Source organism: Rhinolophus hipposideros (assembly GCF_964194185.1).
Source record: "Rhinolophus hipposideros genome assembly, chromosome: 6".
Taxonomy (NCBI): domain Eukaryota; kingdom Metazoa; phylum Chordata; class Mammalia; order Chiroptera; family Rhinolophidae; genus Rhinolophus; species Rhinolophus hipposideros.
The window spans coordinates 88,304,928-88,330,005 of NC_138052.1; the positions used below are offsets into that span (position 1 = coordinate 88,304,928).

Here is a 25,078-nt window from a genome sequence, read left to right on the forward strand (position 1 = left end):
TCAACTAAGCATGCCATTTTGACCTCTTCAATCCCAAAGAGTCAAGTTGTGGTAGTATTGACCTTAGGTAAAGCAGGAGGAGAAAAATGCCTAAGGTAAGGGTACATTCCGAGGCTTGTAAAAATGTCCCATCCTGGTACCGAGGACAAAAACTCATCTGTGTGAGCTGCATAAAGAACGTTCCCAAGCAGAGGTCAATGTCTCCCCTGTAGGTCCAAGGAATTCATTCCTTCATCTGTGCCTCAGAGATTTTTTGTAGAAAGACATTATTGGATTAGATTATCTCTAATACCTATATTCTGGCAATGTAAGTTTCTTAGATTCTTAAAATCATTGAAATGAATATGTCTGGGTTTGGTGTGATTAGTCACTGTTCTCCCATAATGGCATAGACAAAAGTGGTCTGGAAATTAGTCAGAGGAAATAAGGAGCTAAATGTTTGCTTTTTTAAATGAGTCTTGCCCGTGTTTCCAAATATTTAAATATAAAATATGTATCATTTAACCACAACTTCAATGCTAAGAGCAAACACAAAGCAGATGGTTAGATGGATCTTACAGTTTTAATCCCAAACAACCTACACATGCAATTTTCAAATAAGAATAAGCCTTTAAGTTTCTAATTAAGTTTCCACAAATATGAATTTTTCTCTCCTTCTTCCGCTCCCCCTCCACTCCGGTTCAAGCCATTGTTTCTCAGTCTAGTCGTGTAGGACACAGCTCCCTGGCCCATGTGGTATTATGAGCCTTGTGCTCCCCCCAGCTGAGGCAGTTTGTCGCCAGTTGTCGGTCAGCCGCTCACAACAACTCATGGCAGCTCTTGCTGGCTGCCTGACGCTCAAGATGACTGCCAGCCGCTCACACTGGCCACCGGCCACTCATGCGGCACACGGTAGCTTGCAGCAGCACTCAGCAGCCCGTTGCAGCTCATGGCAGCCCACGGCAGCCCACGGCAACTCACGCCAACCTCTGGCTGCTCATGGCAGCCCAGCTCCCAGGGGAGCCGTTGTTCACAGTCTTAGCAGTAGAGGGTGCAGCTCACTGGCCCATGAGGGATTCGAACAGGCGACTTTGGCATTAGGAGCATGGCACTCCAACCACCTGAGCCACTGGCCCGGCCCCAAATATGAATTTTAAGAATTATTGTTTGATCTGTTTCAAATTTTTCTAAGGATGAATTTTCTCTCCCACGACTTCATGTCCTTGTTGGTTTTTAAAAAGACACATATTCGAAAAGGTGCAGATTTGGTGAGGTTCCCTCTTGAGTCACTGTCCATAATGGCATTTGATACTAATCTATTGGACCAATACAGTTAGTTGTTCATTCTGGCACCAGGAAAGCAGCTTTTCGTCAAAAAGGACCTTCCCAGCTTGCTTCGTCACTGTTCACAGGACTTCGGGTTTGTAAATGCAGAAAAACATCTATGTTTTGGTGCTGAAGTGTCAACTAATGTGAGTTAAAACAGAAGGGAAGATTTAAAATGGCCACTGTTGACAAATACTATGATGCTCTCTGCAGTTATTTGTGTGTCTCTTCCATGAGACAGTGAGAAGGGCCATACGTCACGCAGCGGCAGGCAGAAATCAGGACGACAGTGGGTGGATCCTGGGAGACAGTTTCCTGTCTACCCTAAGAACAACTGGTTTTGTTCCTACAATTTATCTTTATTTACGTGTTGTTTGATTTCTCAAGTTCCCCACTCTCTGGATTTCTAAAGGAAGGACTTTTAAAGGAAATCCTCCTTATTTCAAATGGCATTATGATGCAGGAAATCAGCAGAGTATTGGGCTCAGGGTCACCAGGGCTTAATTTGGGGGTTTGCTACCTGATAGCTCTGAGAACATAGGTTCTTTGTGTCTTAGTTATCTCTTTTGTAAGATGGGTCATTGTCATGATTAAATATGAAAAGCACTTGACACATGATATTAAGTTGGTGCAAAAGTAATTGCGGTTTAAAAGGTTAAAAATAATTGCAAAAACCACAATTACTTTTGCACCAACTCAGTAATAATCCTATCTATTTCTATCTATCCTCTCTCTCTCTCTCTCCCTCTCTCTCTCATAGATCTATCATCTATCTATCTAATCTAGCTATCCTCTCCCTCCCATATATATATATTATATTATATATAATATATATTTTATATATATGTAAAATATGGGTCATATATAGATCAATATACACTGAGAAGACAGAAGAGAGACGGAGAGGAAGAAAGAGGCAGTGCAAGAAGTGTTTCAGTTCTTTTGTGGTAACTCTGACTTAGTTATTTTTGGTTATAAACTATTTCAGGTATGCAAAAACATACAATAATAATGTAGCAAACACACATATGTTCACCGTCCAGCTTAAGAAACAGAACCATAGAAAGTCAATTGAAGCTGCCTTCATCTCTTCTTCTAGTCTCTGTTCCTTTCTTTCCTCCCTCTTCCCTTCTCCCCAGAAGTAGCCACCAGCTTGTTTGGGTGATCAGTACCTGTGTGCAAGTGTTTATACTTTTTCTATTATGTCGGTATCCACAAACAGCTTATAGTATTGTTTTTCATGCTTTTAAACTTTAGATACATGATATAACACTGTATGTATATTTCTGCAATTTGCTTTCTATGTCTAATATTACATTTTTGAGATTTGTGTGTTGAAATGTGCACCGCTCGCGCACTCATTTTAACTACTGTGGACTATTCCACGTATTTTCCTTTTATTTCCTGGTCAAGTGTCTTTTTCCAGCCTTCCCTCCTCCTGCCCTGTTTTATTCCGTTTGTTCTTCTCTTCAATTTCTCTCCCCGTGTTCCACCCAATGAGATCTACATTGGCAAAAGAGGACCAAAAAAAACATCCTTGGTTTGTGGCTGGCCAATGAGAGAAGTCTTTGTTCTGATCTCTATGATGGAGAGGCGGCATTCTGATATGGCTTAAAAAACGCATTATTAACATATCAGGCATAAAAACATTCTACCAAATAACATATGCAAACGATCTCCTCACCCTCGGGTAGAGATCCGATGGCTATGGTGTACATTGTATGGCAACAAAAAACAATGCTTGAACAGCTTTCTCGAAATGCCCTTCTTTGCTAGAACAAACTCTTCTAACAGTTCTTAGGGTGCTTTGTTCTGCTGTCTCCCCCTCTCCTCTTTGCTTGAAGGAAAGAAGGGAGATAGAACTCAATCACATGTTGTTTCCTTTATAATCTTTAAAAAAGTATTACATTTGATGCATCTTAAAATGGTGATGTACATATATGTTATAAAGAAAATAACATAATTAACATTCATGAAACTAACTATCAACCTCAACCTGATATCTAGAATATCACAATTTACATCAATCCATAGTCTCCAGGGTGTGACATCCTGGAGTTGAAGATATCATTTACAGCATTTCTTAGCTCTAGTCTTGAGCATCTGTACTTTGTAAGTGTTAGCAAGTAGGTGAACGAGGAACCATTCTTTGTTTGCCTGAAATTGTAATTGCAGGGGATTGGACACGAACCCAGTTAATGACATTAGAAATTTAGATCTGTAAAGATACATTTAGGTGTCTGTTTAATTCATTTCCTCTCTTTGAGCCTTAGTTGTCTTGTGTGTAAATGGAAAGAACTGCATTGCATGATCTCTGAGGTCCCTTCTGTCTGTTGAGTAAGACACATGCTTCTGTTAGGTCTCCGTAGCTCCACTAAGGTAGTACTGGTCTGCAGACAATTTGCACTCAACTGCTGCAGGGATGAAAGCATCACCGAGCTACTGTGTCCCCTTCCAGAATGTCCTTCCTTGGTGCCCTGAGAGGGGGTGGCTGAGTTTCACTGTTTTTCCTGAGAATTCCAGGGATTTATGTCTTTCTTTCCTGAGAATGAATCATGGAATCGTCCCTCTGGATGTCGTCCAAATCTCAGACCAATCCAAGTCATTCATTGTATTTGAACTCAGATTTCTTCCCCCATCACAAGCCCCATCCCCATGTCTAGTTACTGAGTCAAAATTAGGACCCCTTTCAGACTATGAGTATGCTGAAAAAGAGGAAGATGAGCTTTGGTGGGGGTAGACAGCGGGTGAATGCTGACTTCAAATATTGGTGGCTGTCATGTTGAAGATGGAAGAAAATATTCTAAGATAGTCACAAGAGGGAAGCTATGACTAAAGGTCAGGGACTACAGGGACACAGTTTTAGGCTGATCTAAGAACTTTCTGACAATTCCAGCCATCTTGTGAGGAAGATCTTTGTCCTTTGTCTTGTGAGAAAGGTGTCAAACACTGAGTCATTGACTAGGTCAGTAAATATATAATATGAGTCTACTCGGGCTCTGGATTGGTTCTGTGGGGGAAACAAACATGAATAAGATTGTGCCCCATAGTCAGGAGCTTACAGCCTGGTGGACACGTACCACATTCTAGTAGTTAGATGCCCATCTTTGGAGCCATCAGTCAGCCAAAAGCAAAGCATTTTGGAGAGTGGAGTGTGGGGGTGTCTCCTGAGGTTGAGGGAAGGGAAGTGGTTTTGGGGGTGGCATGTGGTCCTGGCACTAGAATTAAGCCTTGAAAGTAGAGAGTAGGTGAAGATGTGGGTGGGAGGAGACAGTGCTCCAGAGTGGACAGTTTGGGGACCAGACCAACAGCAGCTCAGAGAACTTTCTATCTCAGAGAACTAACTATTGAAGAACTTTCTGCACAATATGGGGCAGATTACATGAATAGGCTGTTGGGCACTTGCATCCAAAGGAAACACGTCATTTCTCTTCCAAGCGAGCACATCCTTCCAACTTCACTCTTCATGCAGGACAGCAAACTTTAATGTGTCCTTTGACCTTCTTCCTGTCTTCCCACATCTCTTGGGATGCCCTAGTGTGCCCCAGTCCTGCCTCCAGGTGGGTGGATCAGATTCTTCCTACACCTGCATCACACCACCCAGCTCCAGGTACACAGTGGGGGAGGGAGGTAGCTTGTGGAGGCCTCACTGACTGGCTCAGTGGTTTGGAAATAAGTTCTCCAGGTGCAGATTGCAATTACTCCTCTCACCACAAGGCGTGTGAGATGCTAGCGAGGTCTAAATGCAAAGGGCAGCCTATGTCTGAGCTCCTACGGTGTTGGATTGACCCTCAGTGCCCCTCAGCTCCTCCACTTGGCACTCACGTGGCAGAATGCCCTTCACTGCTTCTCACAGGGGCTTGGTCCTCTGCCCAGATGTTTTCTATGGCACTGGCCAGGGCCCAAGTGCTGGAAAGGGTGTCTAGGAGCCCAGACATCCAGACCCTGGTTCCTCAGTTTCCTTCTCTCTAAGCCCAGATGCTGCAGGACACATTTGTCCTCTCCCATATTTCGGAGTGCTTCCCTTCCATGCCCTAAAGGTGATGCTCTCATACCACACACTTATCCATTTTAGGGGGAGAGTGGTGGGTAGGAAATGACTGTCATTACCCTGAAGATGATTTCAGAGAAAGAAAAAACCAAGTGCAGTGTGAGCTGCTCGTGCCACAGCCCACAGTGTCATTCACATCCAGTGCCTCTTTCTCTTCGCACTGATGCCACTCCAGCTGTCTTCCCAGAAGTAGAGCAATAGCCTTCCAGCCTATTTCTGTTTTCCATTCCTTGCTGGTCTGGGCCACGCTTCCTGCCTGTGACTGAATATTAGGAGCATCGAGTTCTTGCCAGCTCCAGAATGAGCCCTGGACCATTCCCACTAGGTTTTCTAGCTGCCCATGCTCTAAAGGCATGTTGACCCATGATGGGTGAGGAGCTAAGAATGTCTGAATGTGGGTGACCTATCCAATCCAGCCCTAAACCCTGTGCTACACTCTGGACAAGCCACCACTCTCAGATCTTCCTGCCCTGTTAACGAACCTAGATCCCACATCTTTTCCAAATTTACCCACACTTGTATTGTGCCCACATTGTTTGGTCTGATGTGAGAGCCCTCCTTCCCATGGCTTTCACTTTCCTGGTGCTCACTGGCATGCACCCAGCATGTCCCTGAACATACTCTGTCCGCTCTGTTTCCCCAGTGCTGCTCCAGCCGCCAGGGCATATTCCTACCACCTGCTGAACTCCCACTCAGTTCCTACCATTTATTCAGGCCGGTGCCCACCCCCCCCACCCCCCACCATCCACCCAGGCTAAAGGAGCACTTCCTTCAGAACCTTCTGGATCCATGGTCTCTATCTCATTGTGGCCCTTGGAGCTAATGGCTCTCCATTTGCTTGAGCCCTTGCTTTATTTTCATACTCAACTCTTGGCTTCTTGAAGATGGTGATTGTTCCTTATCTTTGAACTCCCCTCCACCAATGTAGAACGCCTCTAAGGGTTATGGTGTTTTTTGCCCCCCAGGGAGGATGCTCAGTATTTGTTTGTTAAGTGGAGCTGCCTAGGGCATGTGGCAGGAGAGGGCAAAGGTTGGGAGTTGGCCTGCGTGGGTTTTACGCCTCCTAGTGGGGTGTTTATTGGGGCAAGGAGAGAAGTTTGGAATGGCTGACCATGTCTCCTGGATGCCACCAGACTGTAGAAACCAGGTAATGTAAATATAAATGGGAACTGATGAAAGAATCTTTTCCCTCTCAATGGGAAGGATGAAATCAATGTGGAGAAAATGACCTCACTGATTTTTACTTCATTGAGCCCTTTCTCCATTTGCACTTTTCCCTTTGTTAGCTTATTTTACCTTTGGAACGTATTTTACCACCTGTGTGCTTCACCTGTCACTCTTCCTTCCCTGTTGGGTATACTGAGAAGAGGGAAGGGCAATGGGAGTCTCCAGTCATCAGGGGATTGCAGTGTTAACAGGTTCAGCGCTCAGTCTGCTTCTCTGCCTCTGGGCCCTGACTTCTCTTATGGATGCTCAGTGGCATATGAAGACATAAACTTGAGGGTGGCTTTACATCTTGCTGTGTAGACTACTAGCTAGGTGACCCTTGGCATTGTTGCAGGACACATGAACAGTGTATAAAATGAATTGTATTTCTATGCACTAGCAATAAACAATCTGAAAATAAAATGAAAAAAGCAATTTCATTTATTGTAGCATCAAACACAATAAAATACTTAGTTGTAAATTGACCAAATGAAGTATAAGGCTTGCACACTGAAAACTTGGGAGCATTGTTGTAAGAAATCAAAGACCTAAATAAATGGAAAGTCATTCTGTGTTCACGGCTTGGAAAACTTGATATAACAAAGATGGCAATACTTACTAAATTGATCTACAGATTCAGTACAATCCTTACCACAATTCCAACTCCTTTTCCCCCCCAGAAATAGACAAGCTCATTCTAAATTTGTATGAAATTACAAGGGACCCAGACTAGCCAAAACAATATTAAAAACATTTCATCCCATTCCGTGAGTTGCTTTTTCATGTTCTTGTTAGTATCCTTTGATGCACAAATGTTTTTAACGTTGATGAAGTCCAATTAATCTTTTTCCTTTTGTTCCCTATTCTTTTGATGTCATATCTAGTAAATTATTGCCTAGTTCAAGGTCACAAAGATTTACACCTATGTTTCTTTCCAAAATGTTATAGTTTTCGCTCTTACATTTAATTCCTTGATCCATTTTGAGTTGATTTTTTATATGGTGTGAGGTAGAGGTCCAAATTCATTATTTTGCATGTGGATATTCAGTTGTCCCAACTCTATTTGTTGAAAAGACTATTTCTTTCTTTGTTGAATGGACTTGGTATCTTTGTGGAAAATCAATTGATCATAGATGTATAGGTTTATTTTGAGGCTCTTAATTCTATTCCATTGGTCTATATGTCTAGTTTTATGCCAGTATCACAATGTTTTGAATTTGGTACCTTTGTGGTAAGTTTTGAAATCAGGAAATGTAAGTTCTCCAACTATTACTCTTTTTTAAATATTGATATACATGTATATTGTAGAAGGATTGCTGAGAGCAAGACAATGAACATATCCCTCACCTCACATAGTTAACCTAGTTAACTTTTTTTTTTGGTAATGAGAATGCTTAAGTTCCACTCTCAGCAAGTATACAAGAACGTATTATTAATCATAGTGTATCTCTTAGTTCTTACTGGGTTCTGTATTATAATCTGGAATGTAGAAGGTTTAAAAAAACCTTTAAAGGTTTTCAACCCTTTTTCTTTTTTTCTTTTTTAGAAAGAGAATCACTTTGCCCTCCTCAGCTGGAATCCCTGAAGCCCTTCGTTAGCACCCTTTTCCCATGGTGATCTGAAGCTGGCCGTAACCCCTGATTAGCTGGGGCCAGAGGAAGTGACCCAAAACAATTGAGCAGTGTGTGTCCCAGGAATGGAGTACGTGTCTGGCATGATTTCAACAGGAGGCAGGATAGCCCAGTGCAGGTCAGTTATGTGCTGCTGTGTGAGCAGAACAAGTTACTGACCTTTTCAGGCCCTACTCTTCACATTTATAAAATTCTGCTCATAATAACCCTTATTTAGCTCTTTTGAAATTTACATAAGAAAATCTGTGAAGAACACTGAGCACATTCTTTCTATATTCATTTAATAGGTATTTCTTGAAGGTCTGCTGTGGGCCAGGTACTATTTTATGTGCTGGGAATAAAACAGTGCACAGTCACTATGGTTCTTCAACTTAAATTTAAGATAGATAATGCCACAGAGCTCCCCAAATGTTGTCTTTTTGCATTTTTCTAACATTGTTTAATATTTATGATAAATGAACACTTGCTAATTCTAGGCACTGTTCCAAGCATGTTGCACACATAATCTTACGATAAACAAGCAGGACTTTCAGGATGTCATCATAAAGCAAACCTTTATAATGAATCCCACTATTTCTTCAGACTCATGCACTCAGGCCAGTTCCTCCCCTGCCCAAGGGTAGAGGTCTGGAGACAAATCCCGTGACTTTTCTGGTCATTCTTAGGTAAAAAAATATCCCTGGCTGCTCTAGTCTCCTCAAACAGCCTCATTACTCAGTTCAGTAATTAAAATGTCCATTCCCACAGGATGGTCAAAACTTCTCCTGTTCATTTACAGTTAAACTTCTTCTGCCATGCCTCTTCTCCCCCTTCATTTGCCTCCCTCGGGTCTTGGGCAGACTGGAAGCCACTGGTGGGCAGGGCTATGACTTCCGACCCCATCCCAGGCACTTCCTTTGGACATGGGGAAAATATCAGCTCCTTCAGCCCCTGGCTGCCATCTTGGGTGGGAACTAGTCTGTATCTCAGGTCTGTGTGATCCCTTCTGTGTGGCCTACATCTGGTCTATTGGAAACACTCCAATGTCAAGAGTAGGATGATGAATAATAAACTTTCTTCTGACAAACTCTGGGAGCAAGAGCTTCTCTAACTCAGCAACCTCTCTCCAGAGCTGGGGCTGCACACAGTCTCCTACCCTTCATATTTTTCCAGGTCTGGGTATGACCCTAGTCCTCTGTCCAGCAGGTTGCAGGCTGCAGTGGACACTTAAGCCTCTCTCTCTCTCCCCCTCTCTCTCTCTCTCCTTGCACCTATTACAGTTCCAGTGCAGAATGCTATGCTTGAAACACTCAGTAACTAGAAGAGACCACACGATGTACTGGTTAGATCCAAAGCCTCTGGGTTCAAAATCTCAGATCTGGGTTCCAATGCCAGCTCGGCCATGTACTGGTTGTGTGATCTAAGGCAGGTACTCTAACTACTCTGTGCCTCAGTTTCCTTATCTGCATAATAGGGATGATAATAGAGCCTACCTCATAGGATTTCTAGGAAGATTAAAAAAGATAAAATTTATAAAGTACTTGGAGTAGTTCCTGAGAAAATTTAGGCAGCATGCAAGTATCTGTTAAATAGCAAGTGAAAAAAATGTTTGAATAATAACAAAGGTGAGTTAATGGCAACTTTACCCGGCCCTTTTCAATTTCAGGAGTTCTGGGTTCTTCCTTCCTAATCAGTTTTTGATGATGTCCAAGCAGAACTTGCCTGCAGCCACCTTCCTGTGAAATGCCCTTGGTGTCACAGGAGGGTGTGGAGGTATTATTAAGCACTAGAAAATACTCAGTCGTGTTTTATTTGAAGTGCCAGGAATGCTGAAATGTATGTGTCTCTGGAGGGTGACTCAGGGTATTAGAAGGGATGACCCCAGCAAGAGTTCCCAGACACAACTTTTCAGAAAGGGTTTCTGGGAAAAACAAATTCCAGGGTAGGCACTGAGGGTTTCATTTCCCAATACACTGCCAGCCCCGCAGCCTGGCTATGCCACTTCTTGTTTTGCCCTGTTCCTTACTATCTACGCAGGAGAGGGATATCCTCATGGGTTATGGGACATTGGGAATATCTTGAGACAATTATTTATTCTACGCTTGACATGCCTAAGCGGCTAAAACTGAAACACAGGGAAATTATGCAACTTAGCCAGTCACGTAGCATGGATGAGGTTAAGGAGGGTCAGATCTCCGGACTCCAGACTTACGTTTAATCTGATGAGATTCACCGCCGTGCTGGTATCCCAGCACGGACTTTGTTTAGTCACAGAAGCTGCTAACTTAATTTCAGAGATGTGTGGCCAGGGAATCCTGGGTCATCTGGTGAAAATGACATTATCAGGAAATTAAAACACTTAAACTTCTGCAGAAAGTTGTGTGTCAGGATCAAGTAGGGAAAAATCAAAACAAGGCCAGAAGTTAGCTGTATATATATATAAGCAAAAGGGAAATTGTTTTACTATGAAAAATACGGACAAAAGCTGAAAGTATTACTACTTTACAGATACCTGCTAGAACATACTAAGATTGCTGCAACCTCCAGTATTTAAGATAGCATGAATTAGAAAGAAACAAGTTGTAACTGAATGTTTGCATTTATGTTTGACCAGCTGGCCATCTAGGAATTTACTTTTTTAAAAAAAGTTTTTGAAGAGTCAAATGAAGTTGGAAAAATACCCATATTTTATTTCTTACTCTTTCCCAGTTTGCTGGTCCCACTGAGTGGGACAAAGGGTAATGGAAAGCGAATGGGATGTGAATTGTACAGACTTGGGTTCAAATCCTTTCTCTCCTACTAATAGCATGGCCTTGAGCAATTTGCTGAGCCTCTCTGACCTTCAGTTTCTTTCTCTGTGGGGTGGATGTGATAGCACTAACCTGAGAAGATTGAAGTAGGCAGCGCCTCTACCAAATGCCTGGTACGTAATAGACACTCAGCTCGGTCTGGACTGCAGCATATCTTAGACTCATTTAAAATGTCAGTTCAAAACGGATTTATCAAAAGCGTGACATTGATGCCAGGGTAGACAGATAAATCAAAAGAACAGAATAAAGAGCTCAGAAATAGACCTGCACGTATATGGTTAATTGATTTTGACAAAAGCTCCAAGATAATTCAATGGGAAAAGGACAGTCTTTTCAACAAATGGTGCTGGAACAATTGGATGTCCACATGAGACAAGTAAATGAACCGTGACTCATACCTTGCATCATATACAAAAGATAGCTTGAAATGGATCATAGATCTAAATGTAAGAACTAGAGCTACAAAACGTCCAAGAGAAAAATAGGACAAAATCATTGTGACCTTCGGTTAGACAAAAATTTCTTGGGATACAAAAAGTACAAACCATAAAGATTTTTGATAAATTGAACCAAGAGTTGTTAGATGGGCGGGGGTGAGGGGGGGGGGGTTGGGGATAAGGGGAAAGGTGAAGGGATTAGGAAGCAGCTGGTAACCACAAGATGGCCTCAGGGTTTTCTGAAAATTAATTTGGGGAACTTATTCAATAATGTCGTAAAGATTTTGTTGGGTATCCAATGGACATGCGTCCTATTTGGGAGACCACCTCAGAGATAATGTGGATGCCTGATCATGGCATTGTACACCAGAAGCTAAACATTAATGAATGCCAACTATAATTTTATATATATAATGTGATGGCTGGGTGTGAGGTCGGAGGGATAATGGATGGGGGGAGGGGGGTTCACAGTGTGAGGGATATAAATGATGAACGTCTAAGTATTACCTTGTCTTGTACACCTGAAACAAAAAAAAAAAAAAGAAAGAAAAAAAATTTTTTGATAAATTGGACTTCATCAATATTAAGAAACATTTGCTCTTCAAAAGAAATCGAAGATGCGAGTCACAGACTAGGAGAAAATATTTGCAAAGTAAATTTATTTCTTTAACATTACTGTCTCCTGAATCTGTGGCATAGAGTAGATATAATTAATACTTTTTGAGAGCCCTCATCCTCTCCCTGATAAAATATACCTCCTAGATATTTTCCTTCCTCCTTCACTATTTATGCAATTGTACACTGCCATAATTCTCATAATACTCTTATGGGAGAGAAGATTGACCTATGTGTTATGACATTGTAAGCCCCACATCTTAAATTCCATTCTTGGTAGGAGAGAAAATAGCAACAATTAAAATCTAAAGATAGGCACACACCCATCAGAATGCAATCTGAAGCTTTTGGTAGCAACAAGGCATTCTCAACAAGGACAAAAAAAGCAGAGACTGAGCATATACATTCTGCCAGACATGGCATTAAATGCTGTACTTGCATCATTTCATTTAACTGCAGGAGAAACATTCATGCACGAAGTCAGCACTGAGTCCCAGAGGAAGTAGGGGCACCAAATAGGCATCCAGCAGAGTTTCATTCGGGCTGTTCCCTCCCTTATGCCTGCCTGCGGTGGATTTTGTTCTTCCTATGCCTCTGCATTGCTTTGTCCTTTGGACTACATTCTAGAATCATCATGTCTCTTTTTGGTTTTACTGTCTTGGAACTGTTGGCTTACTTTAAGGGCTTTATCTTGTTTGAAACTTCAGCCTCTTTGACTCCTGGCACTAGGCTTTGTACTTCCTAGCTCCTTAACTCTGGTGACCCCTACACCCCCTCCTCTTTGCTTCCTCAAAGCTTCCATTTATAGCGTTTGACCATCCCTGGGTGACTACGAATCTCATATGTCCCAAGGTACATAATCAACAGTATTGGTATCGACAATCAACAGGCATCTCTTTTCTAGTGTCTTCCACAAACCACTGTAGGCATAGCTGAAGATGGAAGTCTTCAGGTACTTATGATGAATACAGGTTGAGAAAGCCACGTCTACCTTACCCAAGGTAGCTGTGGAGCTTTTTAAGTATTGCTGTAACTGTGAGGGTGTCTTTATGGATGAGCAAAGTTCCAATGTATGGATTATCTGGGTGTTGGACTGTTAGCAGTTGATACCTCTGAGCCATCTGGGGACTTATGGTGAAGACAACCTAAATCATAAGGTGAATAAATCAGAGGAGAACACAGCAGCAGTTGCTCATCATCCCGCTCCACAGGTATCCTAGAAGAACTAAGACCAGGCATTAACCCAGGTGGGTTCATGTAGCAGCATTGAAAGTATCAGTCCAGGGCCATATATGCTCCAGATGGTGCAGGGGGAAGCCACCATGCTTCCCCTCAGCTTCAATATAACAACAGTTGAACCACAAGAGATGTTTTCTCTAGAGTTAATTTCCTGAGAGTCTGGCTGCAATTTATGAGCCACAGACAGCTGGGGGCAGAGCTTTCTTCCCAGTTGACTTTCACGTCGAATGAGAGCTGAGAGCCGTTCAGAATAAACATCCCGGGAAGCAGATGGACTGACATCAAAGTCTTCAGTTCCTTTTCCAATTTTGATCACAGCAACCCTTTTTACACAAGGTCTACTTAGGTTTTAAAAGCTTGAACTGTGCTCAGTTGCTCACCAGAAGAATCCCTGCTCCTCCCGTGACCTGGCAGAGACAGTAAAGAGATGTGTGGATGGTCTCTGCGTGACGCTGAGAAGAGCAGCTGTGCCCACAGAGCTGGAGAAAACACTGCCACCGTGTCTTGTATGGTAACCCATTTCCATTTCATGTAGACTATTGAAAAGAATCTGGAAGACATGTTTTTAAATTATAAACAATACATGAATGAGCTTGATGTTGAAGACAGGTAGAATCCCTCTGTATTTTAAAGGGCTACTCTGCACCAGCGGGCCTTAAATCTCAGAATGATTAAACTAACAGGGGCTCAAAAAGTCACATAGTTCTCACAATCCTACGTGTTGAAGCCTTCCAGGTCCAACAATTTTGCAAAGCAGGAATCTGAGGTGCAGAAAGGTTCAGTGGAGATTTTAAAAATTTGCACAGTTAGTGGAAGAACTAAAACCTAAGCCCTGAATTCTTGACAGTAAAATCCTGCACTTGCTTCCAACTGTCTTTTATCCAGAGTATGGTACTTTGTACTGTCTCTGAAAACCTGCAGACGGCATCATGGTTATTCCCTAACAGGGAGATGAAACATGAGCTAATTTTCAATGAGAGTGGACGCTGGGGTAACAGCTCTACCTGGCCACCTTCTTTTCTTCTCTCATTCATTTTTATGGCCACCTGAAAACTCGGGCGGGGTGCTGGGAAGTGAGCAGCGTGGCTGCTTGGTTCCCAGTCTGTTTCTTTTCACAGCTGCAGAGTTCAGTGAGTTGAGCTGCAATGCTTGGAGTTCACTGTTCACTCTGCCACGACCAAACTCTGTTGTAAATTTTCCTCCCAGAACACGTGACGATGCATTTCTTGACTATATATCCCAACTGCAACAGCCGAATTGTCAGAGTGCTGAGCTGTGCTTGGAGGAAGAACACCTTGGACTTGGCGATTCAGTCAATCAGGACTTGGGAGGAATTTGCCAGCCTTTGGTAAGTTAGCCATGCTCCTTGAAAGAAGGCTATTTTTAGCAATTAGATGAAGTTTTCCTGTCCGTTTTATGTTCAAAGGGATTTTTGTTTTGAATTAAAAATAGTTGTAAGTTTGAGAAATGTAAACTTTCTTTTTTCCCCCTGTTCAGTTAAAAAAGTTTCCCTGTGATCACGTTATTTATTTTCTCTATGCTCTGTTGTCTTATATTTATTTTTTCTTTTGTTTTTAAAATTATAAAAGCAATGCTTTTGATAATGCTTACTCTATGAAATGCAAACATAACGGGCATGTATACAATGAAAAATAAAAGTCCTGCTTAGGTTCCCCCCACCTCTCTCTGCATTCTTCCCCATGCACTCAAGCCCGCGGAGCTAACCCCTGTTAGCTGTTTGGTGGAACCTCTTAGGCTTTCTCTGTGCATTTATAAGCTGTTTAGGTATTGCAATAACACACACCTCCATTCACCCTCCTCTCTGTACCGTGCAGCCGGGGGAGAGTTCTAACCTGCAGGTTTCTCCCCAGACCCTGGCTGTGTGAGCCGTGCTTCAATGCTGAAGATGGAACCTCTGAACAGCACGCACCCCAGCACCGAAGCCCCCGGCAGCCCCCTCGAGTCCCCTGTGCCCAGCAGCGGGAGCGGCAACGGTAACGAATACTTCTACATCCTGGTGGTCATGTCCTTCTATGGCATTTTCTTGATTGGAATCATGCTGGGCTACATGAAATCCAAGAGGCGGGAGAAGAAGTCCAGCCTCCTGCTATTGTACAAAGACGAGGAGAGGCTCTGGGGGGAGGCCATGAAGCCGCTGCCTGTTGTGTCGGGCCTGAGGTCGACGCAGGTGCCCCTGGTGCTCAACATGCTGCATGAGAGCGTGGCGCCCGCCCTGTCCTGTACCCTCTGCTCCATGGAAGGGGACAGCGTGAGCTCCGAGTCCTCCTCGCCAGACGTGCATCTCACCATCCAGGAGGAGGGGGCCGATGATGAGCTGGGGGAGACTTCGGAGACGCCCCTGAACGAAAGCAGTGAAGGGTCCTCGGAGAACATCCATCAGAATTCCTAGCACCCCCAGGGGCTATGGAGGTGGCCCCATCCACTAGCACGCTTAGAGAGAAGAAGGACACTTTTCGTGTCTGGTTTCACTTTTGCAGGGCAGCTGCCACTTTGAAGAGACCCTCGGCAAGCCCCTGAATGGGGGGTGATGGGGGACACTGCTCAGCTGGAGCGAGCAGCAGCCAGGAGTCCATGACGCAACTGTAATGTGGCCCCACCACTGCAAACGCTCTGAAGACGTGTAGTGTGTACATTTACTTTGGGGCCTGGGGGTCAGGGTTCCTGTTCAGAATTTGGCAGGTGGATGTGGTGTTGTTTTCTCACTGGATGCCCTGGGTAACTCCTGTAGAGGCCCACGCCCAGGGCTGCCATGCCTTGGACATGCTGAGTAACTAGTTTTGATTAGCTAATTTGCCTAGAGCTTTGTTCTTCTAGATCTGATTGGCTGTAGGTTCCTCTACTGGGTACCTGTGGCACTAGTTCACAGCGGGTAACTGCACTTCTTTTGAGGTCTTTTGGGTTGGGAGGTGGACATTTGATGGAAGACTTTTGGTGGGAGAAAGCTGGAGGTCTGAACATGGCCCATTAGCATACTGTAAGGGAAAAAATGCAACTTTTAAACCTGTTAACATTGGCTGGGGTTATAAGACACTATCTGCTATTTTGACTCGTTTTCTAACATATGGCCTTGAACTCTGACCTGGGACTGTCCAGCATCTCACGCTGGCATGAAGTTTTTTGGTTGGAAGGTCTTCCCCAGAATCTAACCTGCACTCTGAATAGCCATGTAGGGGACTCTTCCCGGGCTTTCCAGAAGGAGTAATGGTGGAGTTGAACAAAGCCAACCGTTAGCTCTCTCGCTGCTCATTTCTCAGCCTAGTTTTCTGAGCTGGGAGAGGACATAATGTGGGCCTCCATCACACGGCCTTTTGTCACGTAGCTGAGACCTAGAAGGACATACTCAGGCAGATTGTATAAAGCTGGGGTCCAAGTTCTGTTTCCTGATCTTGAGCCCTGACACTGATTTGCTGTGTGGTCCTGGGCATGTTATCAAGAGACTTACCGCCTTCATGAGACTCCTGATGATCTATATCCTCAGGGGGCTGGGAGGATGTCTTCAGATTTGAAGACTCTGTGATAAATTCTGCATGGCTTCGTGTGAGGAAGCTTGGACAAAATATTTCCCCCTTGGCCAGTCAGTCTGAAAATGGATCTGCTCATTTAAAGGAGCAGTTGGAGACGAGAAACACAAGTAACTGGGAGATTCAGGTCGAATTATCAACTCATTCAGGCTGTCATTTTCCCCAGCAGTGGACTCAAGAGCAGATACCACATTTTACTCTGCAACATTCTCTGGGTGCTGGAACCTTAACACTCAGCTAAGGGAAGAAGAAAGCTGAAAGAAAGTGCTCAGGAATGCTTGCTAGTGTTTCCATGTATTCCTGTGCTCAGTAACTTTGCAGCATAGCCTGTAGGCACTGGAAGAGAGGAGGAAGAGAAACACACCAAAGGTCAAGTTTAATTCTATTAAAAACAACCCCCCCCCTTTTAAAACATACTCTCCCTGGATTGGAGACAGCAATAACTACTGTTCCCACAGAAGGGTTAACAGTGTAGGAGCTGGTTTTCCAGTTTGCCTTCACACAGTACTAGAGGAAATTTACGTTTTAGGGGAAAAGAGGCCTCCTTTCACTTTAAAACTCAGAGCATGGATTTACTCCAAAGGGGGCTGTTTAAGGTGAAAGAAGCCAAGCTGAGTTGGCCCCTTGCCTGGAATCACTTGAATTCTGAAACTTTACTGCGATGGACATGTGCGTTGTCACATTTTCCATTGCTTAATCCTGAAGTTTGGTGCAAATCTATCTGCGCCCATTAAAAAGTGATGTATATACTTCCTTCTTATTCTATTAAGTTGTACAGAATTGTCTGCTGTATTTAACAGTTTGTAATTTCCACGATATTTTTTAATTTAAATAAACACATTTTCCCCCCCCCCGAGGAAGTTTTGAGTTCTTTCTTTGATTCTGCAGTATAACTTGTAGTTTCCAAGACACATCCCCGGACACATTCTCCAAAACGGCTCTGGATCCGGGTCATTATTCAAGGTAGACCCGTAGGAAGATGTATTTTATTTCTGCCTGAATCATGGACTGAATGGGGCTGGGTTTTTTCATCCCGTGATATGGTTTGCAGTGAATGAAAAACAAGCTTTAGACGATCTTAACATCAGTTTCTCTTTTTAAATTTGGTGGCTGTGGGGCCTTTGAACTTGAAAGTGCAGTGACATGGCAAGTGCTACAAAGATGTTGCCCCCAATTTGGTGGCAAGACAATCTTTGATTTGCATGCTGGCTTGGCAAATATTATCCGCATGTGGTCACAGCCGCACAGACTGATGAGCAGGCGGTTGCAGCAACACAAATGTAGAGATACACCGGAGAACAAAAGCTGAGATTTAGGATCATCCCTCCTTCCTCTCCCAGTCACCTCTGTACAAAAACTGACTTTCTAAGCTCCTCCTACTTGGTCTGGCTGTAGCCTGCCTGCTGCAGCCTCTGCTTTATGATTTTATTTGCTTTATGATTTTATTTACACGGTCAGAAGGGCTAAAGGAAATTTACTCAAACCAATGGCCTACTTTGAATCAAGCAGATGGTATAGAACATTTTTACTTTTATGTTTCTCTGTGTCCTGTGAGTTTGGCTTTCCTGTTTCAAGTAAATGTTTCTATTAGGTTCACAAGTGTCTCCCTAAAGGATTTATGTAGTGAAGGTGCAGGGGAGCCTGGACCCTTCCCAAAACATATTAGGGCTCTTCATCCATTACTTGGTACTTGGACAATGTAAGATGAGAAGATTATTTTAAAAGACAAGAAAGCCCTTCTATTTATCCCAGCTTAATGTCATTCTTGGTAAGGAAATAGTTAAGGAAAACGTTTCTTTTTTTTACCAGGGGCGGAAGGAGAGGGAATTCTAAACTTTAATTGTCCTAAAAATATGCATAGTACACTATGTCGTTTTTAATGGAATATTTGTTTTCTTTAAAAAACAAAAAACTTCTAAGCAGAACCTAAGGCCCAAGGGGCTTAGTCTGTGTGGATTTACTCATGCATGTGAAAAACGGAGCAGGGAATTTGGCTCCGTGCACCTAGGATATTAGAAACATATTTTAAAGCACTTAAATGTTAGGGATGAGGTAAATGGATCGTCCTGATTGTTCCATGCTGTTCTAATTACACCTTTGTACGTCAAAGTCAGGCAGGGATGCTGTAGAGAAAAAGATTTTTTTCATGGATGGAATGGTGGGATAAAAACTGCTGGGAGAGGTTGAAGTTGGGCTCATGACTCTGGTTGGAAAATAGACCCCATGGTATATTTGAGAGCTGCAATTAGAGGGTTTTTTGGTCAGGCTTGCACTTCCAGTTTCAGCTGAAGAAGGGTCATTTATCATCTTGTAAAATGCTGCTCTGATCGTAGACATTGTGAAACAGACAGAACATGCTGCTTACAATGTAATTGATATGCCAGGTTTAGACAGAGCATACATTTGCTCTATTGCTTTACCCCAAATCTGGGCACCCCGCTGGAGAAAATCACAGGGAGTATCATAGGTCAGGGGACAGGAGGTGGTGTCTGGGGCTGGAGGGAGACATATCAGATGACTGACCAGCATGGTGGCTCAGGGAGGGACTGGACTGCAGGAAGGCAGGATGTAAATGGGGCTCAGCAGAGGCTCAGCCTTGTTAGGTGTGGCTTTCTAAACTAACTCTACCGCCGCTGCTCTGTAGCTCTGGGGAAGCTAGCCAACTTCTCTGACCTGAAGTCTTTCTCTTTCAAAATGAGAGGACATGCTGGCCTTCTTCTCTGGGGAGCGGTTAATGAAAAGAACAGTGAAACACAGAGATACTGAGCTCTGCTTGAAACTAAAGGAAACACAACTTGGGCTTCTCCTTTTTAAAATGTGTCCCGGGCATCCATCTGCAAATAAAATTGCTAAAACCTCCCCTTCTGCGGATGGTTTCCTCAGGAGACTGCAATGTTCAGGAAAAGGATGCAATTTGCCAAAGGAGAAGGGTCATAAGAAAGAAAAACCACTGTTCGGCTCTGCTTTTCCCCATTTCTGTAATGTTTCCTCCCACACAGGAAGGAACAGTTTGGGATGTAAGCTGTTACTATGGAGATAATAAGCCAAGGTCACTTGTTTGAAGGAGCCCATGGCCCTACAGCAGTGGATCATTAGAATGACACTACGGAAGTTGGGATTTGGTCCTTGACTAGGTGACAAGCTTTGAGCCCATGGCAGCCCCCATCCATGGCATGGACGAGGGATGTAGTGAGTCCATGGTTCTCCTTTTGTCCTAACAACCCTGTGTTTCGTCTCCTTGTACTTTCCCTGCCTCATGCAATACAGGGCTAACCTTTTGTTCTCCCAGGAATCTCTTTTCTTACCTTGCATTTTTTGGCTAAGAAACACAATCAAAGAATGCTTCACATCAGTAACTATAGTTTTTTCTTGTCCTGAGAGGTTTTCCAACTCCTATTTAAAGAAGGTGAATGGCATATTCTTTCTTCTCTTAGTTCTGGCTGCTATAACAAAATGTCATAGACTGGGTGGCCTATAAACAACAGAAATGATTTCTCACAGTTCTGAAGGCTGTAAATCCATGATCAGGGTTCCAGCATGGTCAAGTTCTGGTAAGGACCCACTTCCGGTTTGCACACAGCTGTCTTCTCGTTGTATCCTCACACGGAAAAAAGACAGCAAACTAAGTCTCGGGGTTCTTCTTATAAGAGCACTAATCCCATTCACGAGGGCTTCACCTTCATAACCTAATTTCCTCCTGAAGGCCCCATCCCCAAATACCATCACATTGCGGATCAGATTTCAACACATGAATTGTGGGGGGACACAAATATTCAGGCCATACCTTCTCTTTTCTCAACTTCCCTCCATCTCTTCCTCTCTCACTTCCTCCTATTACACAAAAGGAACAAAAAATAGCAATAACCACAATGCTTAATACTTATTATTAGGCACTTCTTACATGCCAATCATTACGCCCCGTGCTCTGAGCTTCTACTCTCTTCCAGGCACTTCACTAGGGGCTGGGAAAAACATAACACCTGTTCAACCCCCTAAAGAGGTCATAGTCTTCATATAGATGAATGCCAATAAAAATAACTCTATTTCTGGTTGACTTATGACATTAGTTGAGCATTTCTGTGTGTCGGGTCCTCTGGTGCTAGAAGGGTGTAAGAATATGTGGTCTTTGAACTGTTGAGGACACCATGATGTGATTAGTTGGACAAAATGTATTGTTTACTTAATATTTGCTTTGCTCTGTGATAGGTGTCTTCCCCTTATCTTAGCTGATCCTCCCAAGGGAACGCTAAGCGAGGTCTCTAGCACCGTTGATGCAGATATGTAAGTTGAAGTTCAAGGAGTTGTTGCTGGCCAGTGAAATGAATGATTATGATTCCAAAACAGATCTTCCGACACAAAATCTTTACATCAGAATCTCTTGAAATCATAAGAAAGCAGAGAGCGTAAGACATGGAATCTAGTCCTGTCCCAGCCAATAGGCAGCTCTGTGACATTACATATGTTGGTCAACCTTTCTGGGAATGTCTCTTCATTGGTAGCTTCTCTACTGACCTCAAAACATTGCCAGGACAGTTTAATAAGCAACTGGAAGAATGAAAAAAAGTCTTTGTCGTTGATAGGGGGCTGTGTGTAGACACTACTAGCATTCACCAGTATCCGGTTCTTCTCTGCTTCTGAGAACATGGACATTTCTACTTCTCAACCCCTTCTTATGCTCCTCCTCCCCTACCACCAGGGGTCAGGCAGGTTCGTGACTCATTCTGGTTGATGTAAACTGAGTGGAAGTGATGTATGTCACATATAAGCTGAGTCAGTGAAAAGCCCATGTATGATTCTATAGTCACCCTTTTTACCTGCATGTCATCAATGAGACCATGTGTTCCAGATGGTATAAATAATAGATACAGCCTGTGTCAGCCTGAAATAGTGAGTTACTGCATGGAAGGCAATTGCTCTGGAGAGCTGCCCAAACCTGCATCTGTCTTTGCATGAAGCAATAATGATCTAAGTTATGGTAAATATTGAGAAGTTGGGGTTCTTGCTACTGCAGCATAACCTTGCCCATCTAATTCATGTAGAGTATGATGATATTTGGGAGATGAAGAATGTTGGAAGGTGCTCTCTAGATCATTAACCTAACCCCTCTGTTTAATTACAGGGAAATTAAGGCTCAGCGCAGTTAAAGGACTTGTTCAAAGTCATAGAGAGAGACAGGAGCAGAGCTAGAGTTGCACTCAGGTCTCCTGGCATCTGGTTCAAGATTCCCATGGTGGGCATGGCCATGGAGGTTTCTGCCAAGGCTTCATGAAAACAAAGCCTGAGAGGGTCTTCTTCTTTGAGCCTCTGACCTTGAGCTTTCCTGAGCAGAATTGAGTCACTGGTGTTGTCTCATTTATTGCCCCATGAGCCCTGCTGGGAAGCGACTTATTTTTTTGCTGGTCAAACCCTGGCACTTATCATCCTTTGTGGGGGGGTGGATCTGAGTGGGCACAGACCCCAAAGCAGTGTGCTGTGACACCACTGGAAGTGTTAATAAAAGGGAAGAAGCTATAAATAGAAGGAGGGAAATATTCAAGCAGGATTGAATGTAGTTATCCTTCATGTGGCTTACTGACTTTGGCTTCAGTTTTATTTGTTTGCATGTTTCAGCTTAGCACCAGTGCCCGAGTGGGTCACAGGCTGTTCCCCAGTGTAGAATGCTCTCAAGACTGATGTCCCTAGGTGCTGGGTAAAGATCCTTGAAAATAGATGCTTCAGCTGTAGACTGAGGTTTCAGATGACACGGAAACCAGTGGACATATCACTGTCCGTTATTTTCATATTCTTGGCCCTGATATGGAAGGAACGGTCTCTCCCTCATCTCTATCATCCTTTTTCACTCAGAACTTCTGCCAAAGAACTGGATATAGTGCTTGGATGGAGAAACTCTGTTTCTTTTTCAAAATGTTCTCCTTTTTTGTGTTCCCATCATACTGTCCTGATGCCTCCATTACAGCAGAAGTTATACTCTTTCACATAGAGAGTATGTGAAACCTTAGAGAGTTCGCTTTTCAAACCTCTTGAAAGCCAGAACCATATATTATTGTTTCTTTAGTCAGAGCCCACTTCAGACTGGAATTCCTAAGGACTTTCTCTCATCCTGTTCTTTTTTTTCTGTATTTCTTATTTTCTCTTCGGGTGATCTCATTCATCCTCAAATCTTCATTAACTGTTATGTAAATAATTATAGCAAATACCTATTAAGTGCTTTTCATGTGCCAGGCATTGTTCTCATGACATTTGATTCACATGACAAGTTAAGAGATAGGGATTTGAAAGCCCATTCTAAAGATGAGGAAACTGAGGCACACAGAGGTTAAGAACATTGACCAGGTAGGTTCACCCAGCTAGTTAGCAGCAGAACTGGGATTTGAGCCTGGCAATCTGGCTGCAGAGTTGATGCACCTAACTGACTGTTGTACAGCCTCTCTATCTTCAAGTCCCAATCATTCAGTTCTTTTCTAGACTTTTCTCATGAACACCAATACCTGTGACACTATCAACCAGATGTCCCATGAGCACTTCAAATTCCTGATGTCAAGAGTCAAACTCATTATCTTTCCCCCAAAACCTGTCCTCCAACTTACATTTTGCAGGTATCAGACACATAGGTAGAACCCAAGCTTTTCTCCTTTCCCTTAAGACACCAGACCCTCTCTGAAATCTCATTCCATTAACATGTTTATTATTTACCCTCCAAATATTTCATTAATCAGGAACATACTGAGGACCAGAGAACTGTTGGAACAGGAAAAGATAACATGATCGGAACTGTGCTTCCATAAATTAAAAAATGTTAATATTTAACATGGAGCATGCTAGGTACTGGCTGTGCAATGATAAAAACCCAGTCTCTGTCACCATGGTGCTCATAATTTTTCCCATTCTGTAAAACGAACTAAAGAAGATAGAGGCGGGAGGTAAAGAAAGCAGGATTCTGGCGACAGGCAAGAAGTGCCTGTACTAGAGCAATGGCAGGTGAAGTGAAGACACAGAAGCTAGAACTACTGAGGAGCTGAAATCGACAAGCTGAATGCTAGATAATGAAGAAGAGGGATACAAGATGACCCCAAGCCTTGGAGTCTGCATAATTGAGAGAGTGGAAGTGCAAACAATACAAATGAGTGGTAAATCCTGGAAAGGATTTATTTTGTTGTGCTTTTTGATTTGCCGGTGTTGACATGATATCCAGAAAGCCTTGGAAAATCAGTGTGGGAACTTTTGAGAGAAGTTGGAACTAGAGACAGATTTCGGAGCCATGCGCATGAATACATGGACTTCAAACCTTGAGCATGGCGGAAATAGCCAAGGATAAGTGGGAACAGAGAGTAGGGCAAAGAGCAGTCCTTCAGGGACCAGCTACTTCTTGGGGTTGGAAGAGAAAAGGCAGAAAGCACAGGAGCAGTCCAAGAAATAAAATCAGGATGGCAGAGCGCCCAGGAGCCGAGCAAACTGAGGTTTTACAGGAAGAGGACGTCAAGCATAGAGAGATGGAGGGGACAGGCGCTTCTTTTTGATGACTCGTAGGTGATATAGCACTTGTAGAGTGGTGGGGTGGAGATATTACAAGCATAAAAGAGTTGAGTAACAGGTCACTCTCGTTATCAACTAACTGGGGAGATTAGGCTGTGAAAAGCCAATGATTGTGGAGCTAATTCAAGGAGTTGTAACCACCCTACTCAGAGCTCGCATTCTTTTCCACTTGCTGTTAAGGGCTACTTAGTTGAGGTTGCAGACCTACTTCCATTCCCTTTGGTAGTAAGGGACACTCCAATTCTTTTCTGTGTGTGCTTCTGTAGGGATCATGTTTTCACAGGTTTATGATGGATCTCCATTAAAAATACCCAGGATGGGGATTAAGCCAGCCTGGAGAAGATGTGCTACAGGGCTGATTTAGGGAAGTTGGAGTAACAGAACATTCTCTTTCCCGGGGCAGATGGCAGAACACACGTATGTTGCTGCCAAATCTCTGCCTTTTCATGATTTTCTCTTTGGGTTATTCTCTCTTTGAAACACCAAAGATAATAGGGCTACCTTTTATCTAGAATTTCCCTGAATTTTATATTTTTCCAAAGTGATTTTAATTCAGGAACTCAATTTTTTAAAAAGATCTTTATTAAAGTATAGTTACCGTACAATATTATGTTAGTTTCAGGTGTACACAACAGTTAATCCACATTTATATACCTAAAAAGGTGATCACTATGATAAGTCCAGCAAACTTCTGACACCGTACCACGCTATCACAATATTATTGACTATA

At 43.1% G+C, this 25,078-nt stretch overlaps 1 protein-coding gene across 1 annotated transcript; it reads left to right on the forward strand.

Annotated features, from left to right (window-relative positions):
* The first annotated feature begins 14,387 nt into the window (after nt 1-14,387).
* Nucleotides 14,388-17,664, forward strand: KCNE4 (potassium voltage-gated channel subfamily E regulatory subunit 4). The gene is made up of 2 exons (XM_081052228.1): nt 14,388-14,621; nt 15,145-17,664. The coding sequence occupies exon 2, from the start codon at nt 15,171-15,173 to the stop codon at nt 15,681-15,683; it is 513 nt and encodes a 170-aa protein (XP_080908354.1). The 5' UTR covers nt 14,388-14,621; nt 15,145-15,170; the 3' UTR covers nt 15,684-17,664.
* The last annotated feature ends 7,414 nt before the right edge of the window (nt 17,665-25,078 follow it).